Source organism: Myodes glareolus, chromosome 3 (assembly GCF_982192425.1).
Source record: "Myodes glareolus chromosome 3, mMyoGla1.1, whole genome shotgun sequence".
NCBI classification, from domain to species: Eukaryota; Metazoa; Chordata; class Mammalia; order Rodentia; family Cricetidae; genus Myodes; species Myodes glareolus.
This window is the reverse complement of record NC_142028.1, coordinates 117,032,568-117,050,406: the sequence shown is the minus strand read 5'-3', so window position 1 is coordinate 117,050,406 and position 17,839 is coordinate 117,032,568. Positions and strand designations below refer to the sequence as shown.

The 17,839-nt window shown below is 40.6% G+C and overlaps 1 protein-coding gene across 2 annotated transcripts in view; it reads left to right on the top strand.

Annotated features, from left to right (window-relative positions):
- The first annotated feature begins 3,848 nt into the window (after nt 1–3,848).
- Frmd3 (FERM domain containing 3) overlaps nt 3,849–17,839 on the top strand; it is a 200,270-nt gene continuing 186,279 nt past the window's right edge. Inside the window, exon 1 of one of the 2 annotated variants that reach the window (XM_087904922.1) lies at nt 3,849–4,118. In XM_087904922.1, coding sequence (XP_087761048.1) covers nt 3,972–4,118 — 147 coding nt within the window. In that variant the 5' untranslated portion in view covers nt 3,849–3,971. The remainder of the gene's footprint in view (nt 4,119–17,839) is intronic. The other variant, XM_048452970.3, reaches the window with a different exon arrangement.

Genomic DNA, 17,839 nt, shown 5'->3' with positions numbered 1-17,839 from the left:
AGAGCAGTAGGCACCAGAGGCCTCTTATCTCTGGATTCTCTGGCCAAAAGACTGAGATCCTGTCTTCACTCCACCAGTCTTCACTTCCCAAGTGCGGGGATTAAATTGTGAGCCACCACTGCCCAACTTCTTTGGTTAACCAGTGGCTAACTCCACCCTCTGATCCCCAGACAAGCTTTATTTGTCAGAACACCAAGAAAATATCACACAACACATAAGTAATTAAAGAAACAGAGAATTAAAACAAACAAGCAAATAAACCCCACAAATTAGTCTTTAAAAATGTGATTAGAATAAGAACAGGAAGATCTCAAAGCAAACATATTTCTCAAAAGAAATGAAAGCAGCTGAGAAGTATCTTTAAATTGTTATTGTTAGAGATTAGGTTAAATGAAAATGAAAACTACTTTGAGATTTCAGCTTATCCCTATAAAAATTACAATTTTTTTTAAAAAAATCATGGAAAGGATGTTTTTAAAAAAAGATAAATCTCATTCACTGCTCATGGGATTGTAAACTTGTACAGTCACTTTGGAAAACAGGGTGGAGAACCTTTAACAAGCTAAAAATTAATCTACCATATGACCCAGCTATACCACTCCTCTGCATATATCCAAAGAATTCAACATCCTACTCCGCAGATACTTGCTCAGCAAAGTTTGTTGCTATTTTACTCATAATTGCTAGGAGATGGAAATAATTTAAATGTCCTTCAACTGATAAATGGACAGTGGAAATACTCATACATATTCTGAGATAATACTCAGTTGCAAAAGAAAAATGAAATTTGCTGGTAAATGGAGGGAATCAGAAAGGAACATGTTGAGTAATGTAACCCAGACTGAGAAAGACATACAAACTCATCTGTGTTTTTTTACTCCATGTCTTCATATGCCAGTATACATCCTGGAATAACTGCAGAAACCAGAAAAGTAAGAAGGGCTATGATGGTGGATAGGCACAATAGACAGGGAAATAACAAAGTTGCTTTGTTCATGGTGACTTAACCCCACAATTGAAAAGTATCTAAGGCAAAAATTGGTACCAGGAAGTAGGTTATTGCTGTGAAGAACCTGACCATATTGGTTTTTGAAGAAAGGTGTAAGACTTTGCAACTTTGGACTTGAAAAGCAGTTGGATGCTGAAGAAAAAGCTTAATAAGATGTCCTAATAGAAACCTGGGAGACAGCAGTGCTGAGAGCTGTGCAGATTGGCAAGCTCCACTTCAAGAGATTTCAGAGAAGAAGTGTGTTGTAGTCAGCAATACCAGAACCATAAAACCTTTTAAACCCATTGCACAAAAGGTGGGGCCACAGGATTTGGTGTTAGCCCTTCTGTTCTTCAGTTCTGCCTTGATCTAGCATTTCCTCACTATAGTCCCTTTCTTCCCCTTTGGGTTGGTCATGAATATGTTGTGCAGTTGTATGTTGGAAGTATGTGACTTGCTCTTTGATTTTTCGGTGGATTGCAATACAGAGATTACACTGAGTCTCAGAAGGTCATGGTATTTTATCTCAGAACTAGAAAAGTGAAGTATACACCATCTTCACCTGACTAGAGGTAGAAATGTGTCTTGTATTCCTGTCTCATTGCTCCAACAGATGCAATTCATATCATCCACGACCTCGATTCTGACCTATCAATTTCTGACCTATAAAAAACCCACACACAATTATCTAAATATCTTCAGCTCTCATCATGTGTGGTGAGTTTGATTGAGAATAGCCTCTATAGGCTCATGTATTTGAATGCTCTGTCACCAGGGAGTGGCGTATTTGAGAAGAAACAGAAGGATAAGAAGATGTGGCCTTGTTCAAGGAAATAAATAGCTCTGAATGGGCTTTGGGATGTCGAATTTAAGGTCAGATGCAGCATTTCTCTCTCTCTCTCTCTGTCTCTCTCTTTCTCTCTCTTTCTCTCTCTCTCTCTCTCTCTCTCTCTCTCTCTCTCTCTCTCTCTCTCTCTCTCTCATACTTATGTATGGGGATATACCCCTCAGTTGCTGCGAGAGAGTCGTGCATACTGCCAGTGATGCTTTCATGTGCCTACCATGACGATAATGGACTAATCGTCTGAAACTGTAGGCAAGTCCCTAATTAAATGCTTCCTTTTTTAAGACCTGCCTTGGTCATGGTGTCTCGCCACAGAAATAGAATGTGACTAAAACATAATGTTACATTAAATGTATTCTCTCTGTGTTTATGGATCAGGATGAAGCTCTCAATTACTGCTCCAGCGCCATTCGTAATGCGAATGCTCCCCCATGCTCCCACAACGATGATAACAGACCAACCCTCTGAAACTACAAGCAAGCTCCCAATTAAATGCTTTCATTTATAAGAGTTGTCTTTCTAATAATGTTTCTTCACAACAACAGAACACTGACTAAGATGTAATGTTATATTAAATGCACACTCCCTTCCTGTTTTCTTTTTTACGTGAGACTTTCTCACTATGCAATCCCGGCTGACCTCAAAGTCCCCATCCTCCTGCATCATCTCTAGTGCTGAGGTTTCACACAAGGGGCACTATGCTCTCTTAGATTGATAGCTGTTGCAGTTTAGAGGCCTGACTGTAGGGTGGCTATTAGTGTTTGAAGAGCAGAGGAAGTGGGGTGTAAACAGAGGGAGAACTCCAAATGCAATTGAGGCCACAGCCAATTCCTTCTAAGCCTCCTTCCCTGTATACAGGATATCCTTTTCGATGAAGAGACTCTGCATGTGTGAAAAACCATGAGAGAATTGACAGCTAGCAACAAGTTCTCCCACTAGCAAGCGATCTTTCGTCACAGAAAAAGAGCAAAACAAAGCAGCTCTCATTCAAGCCCTTTCCTAACATCCCACCCTCTACCTCGAAGCTCCACCCACCACCTTGAATCTCCACCCACCTAAACAGCTGCAGTCTCTCTGCCACGCCTTGAACCTAGAGCATTTCACACGGGGGCAAGGGCACCTTAGGATAGCACTGAATTCCTGGAGTGTAGCAGGGAATTCCAGGGTTTCCCTGGAACCCAGAGAAAGGGAACCCAGAGAGGAGACTAAAATAGGATGGGAGAGTTCTTTGTCACTAGATTCCTACGCAGTTGGAGGTGGAGGAGTCTCTCTAAGGAGGGCGGGGCAGAATATGGCTCTTAGTGGGTGTCTAAGGGATACTGTAATCAAAGATCACGCTGCTTAAGAAAAACAATTCCTTCCTAAGGAACGAAGAAGGGAATTGATCTCAGCTAATTAACTGAACCAGTGACTTAAAAATCTTCCAGGAATATCTGAGAGTTACTATGGATCTGGGCATGTGCAATGCCTGTGCCTCCAGCCATTGTTTGAGACTCCCTGCCAACTCAATAGCGCTCTCCATCAGCTTAAGGGAGGTGTGTGGATTGCTCTCCACTCTTTGTCGCCCGCTGGGACCTGGGATTTCACAGTGCAGGGCACCATTGAGGTCCAGGGAAGCAGCAGTTCAGGGATCATCTATAGAAACCGCAATTGGGGTGAGGAGGGAGGAGGTGGCCAGCCAGAGGAAGGCAGCAGGGCCTAGCCTGACGCAGCAGCAGCAGCAGCAGCAGCAGCAGCAGCAGCAGCAGCAGCAGCAGCAGCAGCAGCAGCAGCAGCAGCAGCAGCAGCGGTGCAAGATGCCCCCTCCAGAGATGCTGGGCGTCAAAATCCACCCTGCCCTCTGCCTTCTCCAGACTCGATCCCTAGGAAGATCGTGGACTCCAGCCGCTCGCAGCCTCCAGCCAAGGGAGGTGCCCTCTGAGCTAGCTACGGAAGGAGGCGGGGATTGGATCATCTGAGGAGGAGAGGGAGGGACCGACGCTCCTGGAGCTGGTGGCTGCAGGCACCCTGGGCTGCCGCCGTCTCTGGGCGGAGCTGCACCCAGAGCCTGGACTGTATTGAGACCGTGTGAATGTTCGCGTGGACTAGGGCCGCGCGGGCCCCGCGCCTCCTACGGCTTGCTCCCGCGTGCTGCTGTGTATGTTCGCTTCTTGTCACTGTGCGCCGAGAGACAGAGGGACTATGAAAATGATTCATTTTCGGAGCTCCAGCATCAAATCACTCAACCAAGAGATGAAATGCACCATTCGGTTGCTGGACGACTCGGAGGTCTCCTGCCATATCCAGGTGCGGTGGCACCGGGGGAGGATTCAGGGCGAACGGTATTCTTAGGGTACAGGAGTAAGGGGTCTCTGAGGGTAGACATGTGCTGGTAGGAAAACCACCTCCGCAGAAAAGCCCAGCTAGAATGCGGGATTTGCTTCAGTCCTCAAGATAGGGGCTTTGGCCCTCTATAAACGTCTGCCTTGCGTTTTTCTTTCCTCAGCCCCCTACCCTGACATGTACACTGTGCTTACTTCGCGTTGCTCCTAGGCTGAGTCGGTAGCCAGATGTCTCTTGTCTAACACTGTGTTGGTTCCTTTGGAGCCTATCCCACTAGGACATAGAAGCCATAAGAGCCAAGGGGGACACTTGTGCGCTACCCCACGACCACCACCACTTTTTCTTTCTCACCCACCACGTGGAAAAGGACTCCACTGGCCAGGGTTCCCCTTTTTGTTTCCCGCGCCCAGGCTGTTTGGGAACCTGCTTCTTGTACCGTCCTTTCTGCCAGTAGTCTCTACTTCTCTAGTGGGGCAATGGACTTCCCAAGTTTCCTCGAAACCTTGGGCTCCAGATTTGAGAGATGGAATGCACGTTATAATTCATTTGGAGCTATCTCCAAAGAAGGTGAAGTCTGTGCTTCAAAGAAAGAAAAAGATTCATGAGGTCCTGCAGGAAGCTGGATCTTGGGTAAAAGAGCTTGGAATCTGGTGACTATTTCCTGTGGTCAAGTTGGAGGAGAAGGCACGTTGCTTAATTGTTTTTGTTGGCTACTCTCTTTCTTGGGAGATAAGTGTCTTTGGCCTTGCAAATATTTTGTAAGCTGCTGCTGCTGCAGCTGCTGCTGTTGGTGTTGGTGGTGGTGGTGGTGGTGATGTGTGTGTGTGTGCGTGCGTGCGTGTGTGTGTGTGTGTGTGTGTGTGTGTTTCGGTGCACTCACACACACTTGTGCTTCCTTTAGCTGATGTGCCAGTAGGTAGGTGTGCACTTCTCCATGACCTCATGTGGCATGCACATTCTGCAAAGCTTGCATCTGCAAAGCACTGCTGGCATCATGGTTTAAAATCAAATTCATTATTTCTAGGATCCCCTCTTCTAGTCTAATACATCGTAAGTTTCTAAGATCTACGCCTGAGAAGTGAATGTATTAGCACCTCCTAGAGGCAGAAGTTCGCCCCTAGATTGTACCTGAATTTTCTAAAAAGACACTTAAATTAAAATAGAATTACATCACTTTCCCCTTTCTCTCTCCTTCCCTCAGCTCCTTCCACGACTCCACTCTCCAACTTTTCCCATGCACCCCCAACCACACTCTCAAATCGATAGCCTCTTTCACTATTGTTGTTATATATACACAATTATATAGATACAACTCGCTGAGTGTGCTTTTATTGTTTGTCTGTATATGGTTTCGGGGCTGCCCATTTTGTATTGGATAACCAATAAGGGGACTTACCCCTGGGAAAGGGTAATTCTCCCACTCCTCAGCATTCATTAATTGCCTGAAGTTCTTTGCATAGGGGTGGGAATTTGTGAAAATTCATTACTTCTCAGTTAGTATGCTTATTGATGTTACTATTGTTCGGGTCTTGTTTGTGCCATTTCTATGAGAAACTGTTTCACAGGAGACATCCTGGTATTCAGCATCTTACAATCTTTCTGCCACCCTCACACGGTGTCCTATGAGCCACAGATGCTGGAACCCCTGAGATAGATGTATCCTCCGATGATGGACTGCCCAAGATCCTTGATCTTTGGGTCGGGTCCAATCGTAACTTTATGTGATGGTCTCCATTTGCTGTAAAGGGAAGCCTCTTTAATGAAGGTTGGTCAACATATTCGTCTGTGCGTAGAAGGATAAGTTTTGAATGTAGTTGGGAGTTACATTGATCTATTAAAAATGGGAGTAGCAAGTTCTCTCCTAAGATTCAGAACCTCACCAGATCTGGGAAGTTAGTTAGGTTCCTAGTACCATGCGTGATTTCTCTCCTGTCGAGTGAACTTTACATCCGCCAAACAGCTGTTGTTGCACTTTTATAGATATCCACTCCTGCTCGTCACTGTTGTGGCTCCTGAGAATCACAGCTCAAGAGGACACCACTAATGGTTTTCCTTCTATGCTGGTTGGCTGTGTCAAACTTGAAACAGGCTTGAGTCTTTTAGGAAGAGGGAACCTCAGCTGAGACAATACCCATCTGATTGGATTGTGGAAAAGTATATTGAGCATTTTGATTGACGATTAAAGTCAGAGCGGCGGTGCCACCCATGGACTGGTCATCTCCTAGGTTCTGTAACACAGCAAGCTCAGCAAGCTCTGAGGAGCAAGGCAGTAAGAACTGCTGTTCCTGGCCTTTGCTTCAGTTTCTGCCCCTAGCTTTTGGGCCTGCTTGAGTTCTTGCCATATTTTCCTAAGTGATGGACCCTTACCTGGGAGTGGAAGCCAATTAAACCCTTTTGTCTCCAAGTTGGAGGTTTCACTACAGCTTTAAAAGCCTTATTAAAACACTTTTCTTGGAAGTTTCCATAGTATTTCCTGGAATGAAGGAAACTAAAGCATAGCAAGGATTTTAGATCAGATTCAGCTTGAATAAAAATAATCTGAGTCCTGCGTCCTAAGTGTGCAATAGGGACTTACCTTCCACTTCTGAAAAACAACAATGGTAACAGCAGTATTGTATTCTGTTTTGGAAATCACTTGGCCTGACCTAACCAATCATTCAAAGGGAGGTTTCTCATACCTACCTAAATCATGAGGGTTCTGTTAGTCTGTAGTTCTTGTGGAGACATTGTGAAACAGTATGTGTATGTTATGGATAATTTTAGGTAACTATAAAATAATAAAACTTTATCAAATAACCTTGGTGGCTTTTGTCACCTCTCATTTCTTCTGCTTTTGTAATGACCTCCCTCTCCCCTTCCCAGTTGGAGCCTCTTCCCTATTTTTCTTATTTGACCTTCTTTTTATTGTTATTCCTCTCTCAACCCCTCCTGTTCTGTGATGCCATTATGCTTTCCCGGATTCTGTAATACTCCATGTTGCATACTTACTTCTGAAGATTTGGAGCTGGGAACGTCAAATGAGAGATAAATAGTGATAGCTTTCTTTCTGGGTCTGGGTTACTTCATTAATATAATCCTTTCTAGGTCCATCCATTTATCTTCAAATTTCATGACTTCATTTTTTCTTTACAGATGAATAATATTCCATTGTGTGTGTGTGCATGTGTGTGTGTATGTGTGTATTACCTTATTTTCATTATTCATTGAAGGACAACGAGATTGTTTACATTTCCTAGTTTTCTTGAATAGGGCATCAGTGATCATGACTGAATAAGTATCTATGGAGTAGGATATCAAGTCCTTTGGACATATGCCAAGGAGTGATATGACTGAATCATCTGGTAAATTTATCTTTAGTGTTTTTTGAGGATTCTCCATACTGATACTCAGAGTACCTGCACCAATTTGCATTTCCACCAATAATGAATGAATGAAGATTCCCTTTTCCTAAGTCTCACCAGACACTGTTGTCAGTTGATTGGTTGATCAGACCAAATTACACCAAATTAGCAAAAGTCCAGGTTTAATGGATACCAGCTTTCCTGTGTGGCATTCCAGCTCCCCAGTGAAGAGACAGGGAAGGAAGACCGGAAAACCACATGGTTGTTCTCTGGGTTGCTGTTTAAATACCCTGTGGGAGAGGTCTGAGCATCTCTGAGGCGGGGTCATCATTTGGTGGGCTTTCTTGAGGATGTAGTCTAGACTGAGACAACTCTCAGAGGAGGGGCTTGGAATGCAATTTCCACCCAAACATTCCAGACTCTTTGGATATATGGATGCCAGAGCATGGGGAGAAGCCCTAACCCAAACATTCAAGACTCTTGGCGTATAGGAGTGCTAGCTCAAGTCTAGCAACTTCCTGCAGGCATGGAGCAATGTGGGAGAAGGGCGAGTTGGGAATTGGTGGGCTCACACTCAGCAGGAGGTGTGACTGGTGAGGTATCTGGTTAACTGCCATCCTGGAAACCTCAGGCATCTATTCCTTGAGGGAGATGAGAAGGAAGGTGGTTAGGAAAAAAAATAGATTGTTATTATCAGCCCTATGAATGGAGCTAGCCATGGGAAGGGTCATTAATTGACAAAAAGAATGGGACAGAGAAATTCCCTGCTTGCACAGGAGAGGCAAGGGTGAATGAGTGAGACACAAGAGCAGGTATGCCCATTAAAACACATTTTAGTTGCGTGGTAGGTGCCCATTTGAGCCTGGAGGGGTGGTACCAATGGCGAAGTTCCAGGAGCTTGTGTAGGAGGTAGCGTTATCTGGAAGGCCTTCTTTTTTCATTTTTTTTATGGTTTATTTAATGTGCATTGGTGTGAAGGTGTCAGATCCCCTGGAACTGGATCTTCAGACAGTTGTGAGCTGCCATGTGGGTGCTGGGAATTGAACCTGGGTCCTCTGGAAGAGCAGTCAGTGCTCTTAACCACTGGGCCATCTCTCTAGCTCCCTGAAAGGCCTTCTGTGAGTTGGTCTTCATCCAGACATCAGATGTGAGCTGTAAAATAGCCTTGAAAATGGGTGGGGTCAAAATAGGCTCTGGAGACTGTTAGTTTTTACCAGACCAGACTTCTGACACAACAGCAGAACTTTCTCCAGGAACTGTAGGTATCTCTAAGACAACTAGACCAGATTTACATCTTGGTATCATTGCAGAAGGCTATGGCTTTAAGTTAAAAGGCATGGACATTTTAGAATAAAATTAAAGGAATTTGGAAACTCTGAACCTCTGAAGATACATCTGAAACTTGTTAATGTAAGACTATGAAGTCTGTGAAAGAGGCACACCTATTTGTATTTTTAACAGGAAACTTAACAAATGAAGTAATGAGGTACCAGTACTCTAAGTCTTCAAATGCCATTAGACAGATCTGAGAGTGATAAATAAATGAACAGAAGTGAAACAGCATTTTTATCTACACAGGCAATCCCAAATCTCTCTGTAGTTTTTGGCAAACACCAGTCTTAGAAACAGTACCTGCCTTTATCTGTTGAGTCCTGGAGGCCTGAAAATTTTTCTGTGGGGGTTGAGTTCAGTATACCTATCTTGGCAGGATGAGACGACAATCCCGCAGTGTAGTGTACAGGAAGCTGATAAGGTGGAAGACAGCTTTTTGCTCTGTGGGTGGCTTTGCCATATCCAAAAGCAAGTCTCCAGGAAGAATCTCCAGGCAGGTCTTCTGTAACCATTCATCTTCTTGGAGGAGCTAGAGGATGCTGTAGGAGCTACCATGTCTCTCTGCCATAAGACAGTCTTTTGTAAGATGTCATACTCTCAGATCTGTAAAGGCACTTGAGAATCAGGGTACCATTACCTGTCAGGTATATCCAAATAAGACATATATGTTAAGTTTAGACATATAGTTTACCCAGTCAGTTACAGCTTACCAATGCTAGTATTGGCAAAAAATACTAAAGAGAATATTTTAGTAAGCCAAAGTATATTGGAGGCAGAATGTCCCCTTGGTAGGTCCAGAGCATGTAGATTCTCTTACCAAAGAGGGCGCTGAGGTTTTTCTTTGAACTCAACCAAAAATGGTGGCTGTCCATGTGCTTGTATTTTTGTAGAGCTGTTGTAGTAATCTGAAGCTATAAATTTTACAGATTTTAAAACAAGCACACACACAGACATAAAACAGGCATACTGTGGCTATGTTATTTAAACATACATATTAACAGACAGATGAACACAACTTTTTTAGGAACCTGTATTAGTTGAACAACTTAAAAATTTTGGAGTAGACAAACAGGAAACAGCTAGAGAAGTGGGGAGGGGATTGAGGAGGGGTAGTGGGAGTGGGAGTACAGCATCCAGAGACCATGGACCTATGGACGGCTTGTTTGTTTTACGCCAGCAAAAAAAATTTTAGACATTAAAGGGCATAAGGTGTCAGCCCCAGTTTAAAAAGATTTTGTAGAAGACAACCCAAGGGTATTTGGAGATCAGGCCTCAAAATGTAAGTGTTCCTTTTTTAAGTCCATGCCAGGACTAGGGACTCAAAGCCTAGAATGATGTCTCCATTGTGGTAGACTTTGGGTCAAAAAAATCAGAGGGGTGTGAGAAATTCCTTAACAGGACATCTCCTGATAAAGGAACCCCATAGGAGCAAAGCAGGTCCTTGTCCCCTGGGACAAGCCAGGTCCTTGTACTGGTCAGGTCAGGCAGTCAGGTGAGCCTGAATTGTATGAGGCTCTGGACCCTTAAGGTCCTCTAAGGTCCTAAGGTCTCGGAACGGAGAACTTACCCAAATGAAGCCAATCTTAGCCTGACAGGGAGCAGGCTAAGAAGGGTTTTCTCCCAACATGTGGTCCTGGGCCAGTGGGAAAAATAGCCTCATCTTGGTGGAACCTCCAGATGAAAAGTTTTTGTGCCCTGATAAACCTCTCCTCCGATGCAATAATCCAAATCAGATCAAATCAAACTGAATTTAAAAAAAAAAGCCCAGGTTTAATGGATACCAGTGCTTCTGGGTGGTGTTCGAGCTCCCAAGTGAGAAGACAAGGAAGGAAGACCAGAAAACCACATGTTTTTTCTCTGGGTTGCTGTTTAAATACCCTGTGGGAGTGGTGTTGAACATCTCTGAGGAGGGGTCGCTGTTTGGCGGGCTTTCTTAGGATGGAGTCTGGAATGAGGCAACTCCCAGGGGAAAAGGAATATTTAAATTTTTTTCTTGATTTCTTATTTAACCATTATCATTCATTAATAAATTTATGTGCCTATTAAAGTTTTGTTTACTGTTGATTTTAAAGTTGTTGGAGAGGATGCATAAGATTATTTGTTTTTCTGTATTTAAGGTTTGCTTTTTGTTCCAGCATGTGTGATCTCTTTTAGAGAAGTTTCTATATACTGCTAAGTAGAATATATTATTCTTTGATGTTTGGATAGAATAATCTGTATATATCTTTTAGGTCCATCTGATATAAGTTGTCATATAATTTTGAAGTTTCTGTTTATTTTATTTCTGATCAGATGACCTATCTGTTGGAGAAAATAGGATGTTGAAATGCTCTACTATTATTGTGCTTGTTTTGAAGTGACTTTAATTTCATTCTTGTGCTTTTTATGAAACTTGGGGAAAGAGACTTTGGTGCAAATGTTTGATATTGTCACATTCTCTTGATTAAATGATCTCCTGATTAAAGTGTCATACCATTCTTTATCTTTTGGTCTAGGATTAGTGTGAAGTTTATTTTGCCATTTGGCAACAGCTACTTACTTGTGGTGAGCCCACAAGTATAATACAGTAAACGTGCAACTGATAGATCTATTGGACTATCCACAATAAGTATATAGGTATATTCCACTTGGAGTATCCCATTTTTTTGCAGAGCTATCGGGACATCTGTCCTTTGGATAAGTCACTATCAATTCTGTAGAAATCTTGTGAAATCATGGAATTTATCCCAGCAGTAGATACATTTGACTTTTTCTGTAGGACAACTGAATACCTCTCCCCATACCATGAAGCCATGGCATATAAAGGATTCACTCAGTCAAGTCCTTTGTTCTCATAGCCAAAATCGACTTATAAGTAAGCTTTCCTTATTGAATATAGTCACTGATAAGAAAGGAGCCTCATACAGTAGGTAAAATGTCTGCTCTGATAGTAGACTCAGGAAGGTGTAATCTCCTGATCTTCTTTAATCTTCTGATCGTGTGTAATCTCCGACTTAACAGGCTACTAATATTCTGTATTTGACCTTGGTTTCAACTAGCATAAGATCATATGCCAGAAAATTAACTGTTTATAGAGGAAAAATGCCTGAGTCACTAAAACGAGATTCAGAGTGAAAAATTCTCACCTGGACACCCTGCTGGAGTCAAAAGCAAGATGACCACAGGAGATTCCTTTTAACTCAACCAGTTAGATAACTTAAGCAAATCATACCCACAGGTTAGTGTAGCTACCAAGACTGTGTTCCCAGTCACAGATGAACTTCACAGCCATGCCCCCTCTGAGACATAAGGTGCCTCCTTGCCAGATCCACCAATTTCTTGTGACTCTGTGAAAAAGCATGCTTGATACCATTGTTACTGACAACAATGTTTACTTGTCTGTATGCCTGGATAAACTGAAACCTTTGTGGAGATCACCTCTTTTTTTTTTTTACCCTTATGCATGATGCCTTGCCTTCAGCCATATGCTTTGCTCTTACCCTTATGCCCTATTCTTCTTCTCCTTTCTCTTATCTTCCCTCAAGGAATAAAAAAACATGCTTGGAAAAGGTGCCAGAGCCAGTCAGTTAGTTCTACTAACTATCAGTTAGTTCAGATCTCATTCCCATGCCAGTTCTTGCTTGTTGTAGAAGTCCTGTTCTGAACCCTGAGAAAGTGCTGAGGCTGGTACTCAGTAGCTCTTAATTCTTGCTTTCTTAACCCATTTGCTTGGAATGCATTTTTCTAGCCTTTAACTTTAAGGTGTTACATATCTTTTAAACTGATTCCTGTAGACAAAAGATACATGGATATTCATTCCTTAATAGATTCATCTAACTTGTTTCTTTTGATTGGAGAATTGAGACCATTAATATTTAGAGTTATTATAGAAAGTGTATGTAAGTTGCATTTTATGATGGTTTGTGTTCTTAGTTATGCTTTCTATTTCACTAAAGTATAGCTTCATTTATTTCTATCTAGAATTTCTTGGTTGTGCTTACTTTTCTCAATTCTAAGTATTGCTTACAGGGTTCTATTTACTTTGTTGTGTTGTCTTATATGGATTGCTTTAGCTTTGTGGATCATGAAAAGTTTTGCTCTCTCCTTCAACTATGCCAGATAGTTTTGCAGGTTACATTAGTATAGGTTGACAGTCGTGGTCATTTTGAACTTGTGGTACATTTTCCAAGATTCTTCAGGCTTTCAAATTTTTCAATGAGACGTCACCTATTGAACAGGGTATAGTGGTGCATGCCCATAATCCCAGCACTCAGGAGGATGACGCAGGCCGACATCTGATTTGAAAACCAGTAGAGATTCATGTCTTGCTAATCTGCATGTAGATCAAATTCAGAATCCGGCTGGAAAGCTGGCATTCCAGAGCTGATTGGAAAGCCACAATCTAAATGCCATTAAGAAATATTCCCACTTCCAACAAATACTGGATTTTCCTTTAAGAAAACTATATGTACATGCAGTTATGTTCTACACACTGTATTTTTAGGATTCAGACCAGATAATCTTCAAATTATCCCTATGAATCAAAAGATGAACTGTGAACCAAAAGCAAAGAGGAGATTGCCTGACTATGCTCTGATTACAGACTGTGATGGTCAAGGGACATGTGGGTTCCCAAACATTCTCACAAGCAGTATTGATTCTGGTGGGCACTACACAGTGTGCTTTTGTTGTAATATGAGTTTTGCAGCTCTTTAAATTGGTGATTTTCCTTACAAATATAGAACAAAAGGGGAGGAACATTTCAGAAAAAAAGTGTAGCTCATTCATAAGATAATGAACTTTTGCATAGTTCAGATAGTTCAGATGATTGCATTTTCAAAGACGAATTAAAGTTTTTTTTAAAAAAACTCATTTCAATTTTATGCAATTAATATTTGTTAAATATCTTCCATATGTCAAAAACAGAGCTAGAACTAAAAATATTTTTTTTTAAATTAAGTTGTTTAAGAGACTGTTGATCATTTTGGGAAAGATGGAAAATTTTTTTATTTGAGAACAAAATGGCACATATACATGACATAAAGACTGTTGTATACAGATATAAAACCAAAAGAAGGCATCTGTATAAGGCTGGAGATTACTAAGAATCTCCAGTTATAAATGAAACTGGTAAATACTTAAAGGATCAGTGGGCAGTATCTACAGGCAGGTTAGAAATCCAAATATAAGGGTCGTTTTAATGATCTGCTTCAGAATCTCATTTGAATAGGAGTATAGACGATGGTCAGTTGACTTCGATTTATCTTATTATATTTTTTCTTGATGCAGTAGCCTAGGCATAAATAATAAACTGGATGTGGGAATGAAAGCTGACTCAGAGTTCAAAATGATTAGAATTAGTGACTAAAATATAGAAAAAAGCCCTGTCAAGGACTACTCACATATGTGTGTGGATCAGTACATTCTTTTTTTTTTTTTGGATCAGTACATTCTATATCATGTCTCATGCTACCATTTAGAGTATGACTATTCATAGTCAAGGTAGATAATTAGCCATAACAGATCATGGCTAGTGTCTTAGTTTGGGTTTTTATTGCTATGAAGAAACATCATAACCATGATGACTCTTATAAAAGAAAAACAGTTAATTGGGGCTTCCTTACATTTTCAGAGGTTTGGGCCATTATCATCATTGTTTGACATAATGACCCATAGGAAAAAAAGAGTGTTGGAGAAGTAGTTAAGAGTCCTTACATCTTGTTGACAGACAACAGATAGTGAAGCTTGAGCATAGGAGACCTCAAAACCCACCCCCAAAGTGGCACACTTCCTCCAACAAGGCCATGCCTATGCCAACAAGGTTACACTTCCACTAATGCCACTCCCTTTGTGGACATTTTCTTTCAAACCATCACAGCTAGATTAGTTAACTCTCATTCTAGAAGTACAAATTGCTGCATTAAGACCTAGGCCTTGATTTTTAGAGTTAACCTAGAATCTCAGTGTTGACTGAGTAAGGTCTTCACACACAAAGCAGAAAGTCCAATATATTTTACTAATGAATATCATAAAAAATTAACCTCTTAAAATTAATTAACCCTATTTATATAAGTAGGCTACTTATTAAAAATAATTCTGCTTTGGTACATCTAGGCAAAGATAGATTTTATTATTTTATATGCACATTGTTGACTATTGGTCTGAAAGTTGTGTAAATTCTTATTATCTTAAACTGAACTCCACACAGGCAATGTGGTATTCCTAAATTCATATATTTTGCAAAATTATCATGGAGTAATATGTTTTGAGTTTAGGTTTGCTTCTCTGTACTAAATCATACAATTATTTTGCTTCTAAAGTTTCCCTAATGGTTTGCTTAAACTGATGTCTGTCCACTGAAAATTGGCTTTTTTGTTTGTTTGTTTGTTTGTTTGTTAAAGTATAAGAGAAAGACAGTGCTAGTGAAACCATGGGTCTTGGAGAAGTACTTACAACTACCACTTTACTAAACCAGCATAAATGCTAACTACACTCTAAATACTTGTTTGTATACTTCCAAATAAGTGTAATCCTCAACCCTCATCAAGGGAAATTCTCTTTGTAACAATTAGAGACCACTACAGAAAGCTGTAATTAATCAAAATGCAGAGTTGCGGAGCCCAGTCCCATGGGATACATCTACAAAACAACTCCTGTACCCAAGACTTGGGGGTCATTGTGGAAGAGGGGCTGGAGAGATTGGAAGAGCCAGATCAGGGAGTTTGTTGTGAACTCTCTCCCCAAGTAATGTCAAAAAGCTAGGGACATATAATCTTACTGACATGACTACCTATAATATGAACTGAACAAGAATGATACCATTAGATATGCCCAAATGGACACTTGATAACCATGGGAGACCTCAGCCCTACACAAAGAACTCCAAATAATTAACAGATGCTCAGAGAGGGAGAAATAGTCTTTCCAAGGAAAGAATATAACAATTTGTTATTTATTACTAAATGTTCAGCCCCCCCCAAAAAATTAGAATTAACATTATAGAAACAGGTTGTATTTAGAAATATATATACATATACATAGATACATGCAACAATAATCAGGGAAAAAAGAAGTCATGAAATTAACAGAGAGCAAAGGACGTTATATAGAAGGGTATGGAAAGAGGAAAAGAAGAGGAAAATTATCTAAATTTATTATAATTTCAAAAGGAAAAAGTAAAATAAAAAACCCAACAACATAACATCGCTCCAGTGTTAAGAGAAAGCAAATGGAAATCACAAAACCGTTACCTTCTGCTTTCTTCAGTAACAGTACACATTCACACATAAGCTCATATATCTGCATGTTGGCATCTTATATAGCTACATAATCTCCTTTGTGTAGTGGCACGATAGAGGTATTGCTTAGAGTTTGAAATTTCAAATTAATCCTCATATAATTACAAGGAGACAAACATAAAGATAATGTCAATATATTTCTTGTTTATCCTCTAAAATGCTATACCATGAAGTCTTAAGGAAGATTCTGCAAGTTAGTTCAGTTCTGATAATGTCAGACCCTGGTATTTGGTGCCCTCTAGAAAATTAAGAGAACATAATGCTTTGGGACTGAGCACGAGCTCCAATATAGCTTGACACTTTTTTTTTCTTAAGGCATAGAGAAAAGAGTAATAAAATCACTAGAGTCAGGAGAAAAAAATAAAAGACAAAATGTTATGTTCTTTCACCTCACCTGGAACCTTTCCTGGGGTAGCTTCACCTTTTGAGTCTTCAAACCTCAAGGGAGATGTGTTTCTCCAGATGGATGTCCTGCCACATGGTTGAGGGACACCTTGAGTGGTACTTTTTGCTTCCACGTTTGGAAAGAGTTTTTCCACCAGGTGTAGATGGCACCGTCTTTCTCAGAGCTGATTAAGAAGGATAAAGAGAGGAAAAGTTTCCTGTAGTTCAAGGGCAGCTACAGAAGCTGAGTTTGCAGGACCAGCTGCAATGTGGCCACCTGAGAACAGAAGACTTAACTGTTAATAAGAACAAAGCAGATTTAAACATATGCCCCAAAGAGGACGATGGCTCCGGTTTCTCTCCAAATTGTACCTTCATTAGAGAAAGTGTGTCTTTTAATACTATTATCCAATTTATTTTGTTTTTTAAAAAATATTCTCACCAGACTTTTCTTGAATATGCTCAATGATGAGAAATACTAGGTTTTTTTCTTTCAGTATATTAAAGAACTTTGAGATAGAAACATTTCCTTGGTGTTACTAGAAATGAAATGGAGAAAGGAGACAGGATTTAGGTTTGTACCTTTAGGGTATTCCACTATTAAGGAAGAATTCAACACTTAAAAAAAAATACCTCCATCCATCCACCTATCTTTTCCAAAAACAAATATTTTCTCCCAGGGAATATTAGACTTTGTAAGTCCTCAGCTAAGGTTTTAAACTTCTGTATGTGCTTTACGTGCATTATAAAATGTGTCTTCAAAATAAGTCACAAGTATCACTTTCTGCCAGATTTCCACCTTGCCTTCTTTCCAGAAGCAGTGATTTCACTGGAGCAGTGCTCTGATGCAGCCTGAAAGAACAAGTGGACTTTTGGAGAGAAGGATGTGTGATACACATTTAAAAAAAAAAAAAGTAGTCATTGTCTAAAAAAAATGAGAGTGTTAAGGAGTGTAGTTTGAAGGACATTCTAGGAAAAGGCCAAGAAATAAGGAAAGACTTATCATTTATGGGGAAATAAAATATTTGTACTGCAGTTTATAAAATATAGCAGGATGTTGTCTATTCTCTGCTGAAGGAGATACTATAGTATATAATAAGAATTCTGAAAGCGTTATTGGCCATTTCACTAGGGAAAAAAAAGGCTACTTATCAAGAAATGGTTTGCTTAGCCAAAGAGAATTGAAGAAGTGTTTCTTCTGAGTAGTTGCTGGGTAACACTATCCATGGGGACTTGTGAATAACGGTCTACTTACCGGATCAGACCAGTGATAGATACCAAAGTCCTTGTTGGGGTTACTTATAGAAGCAAAAATGGCTACAGGTTTCACTTTAAGATCAAGGATTTCATA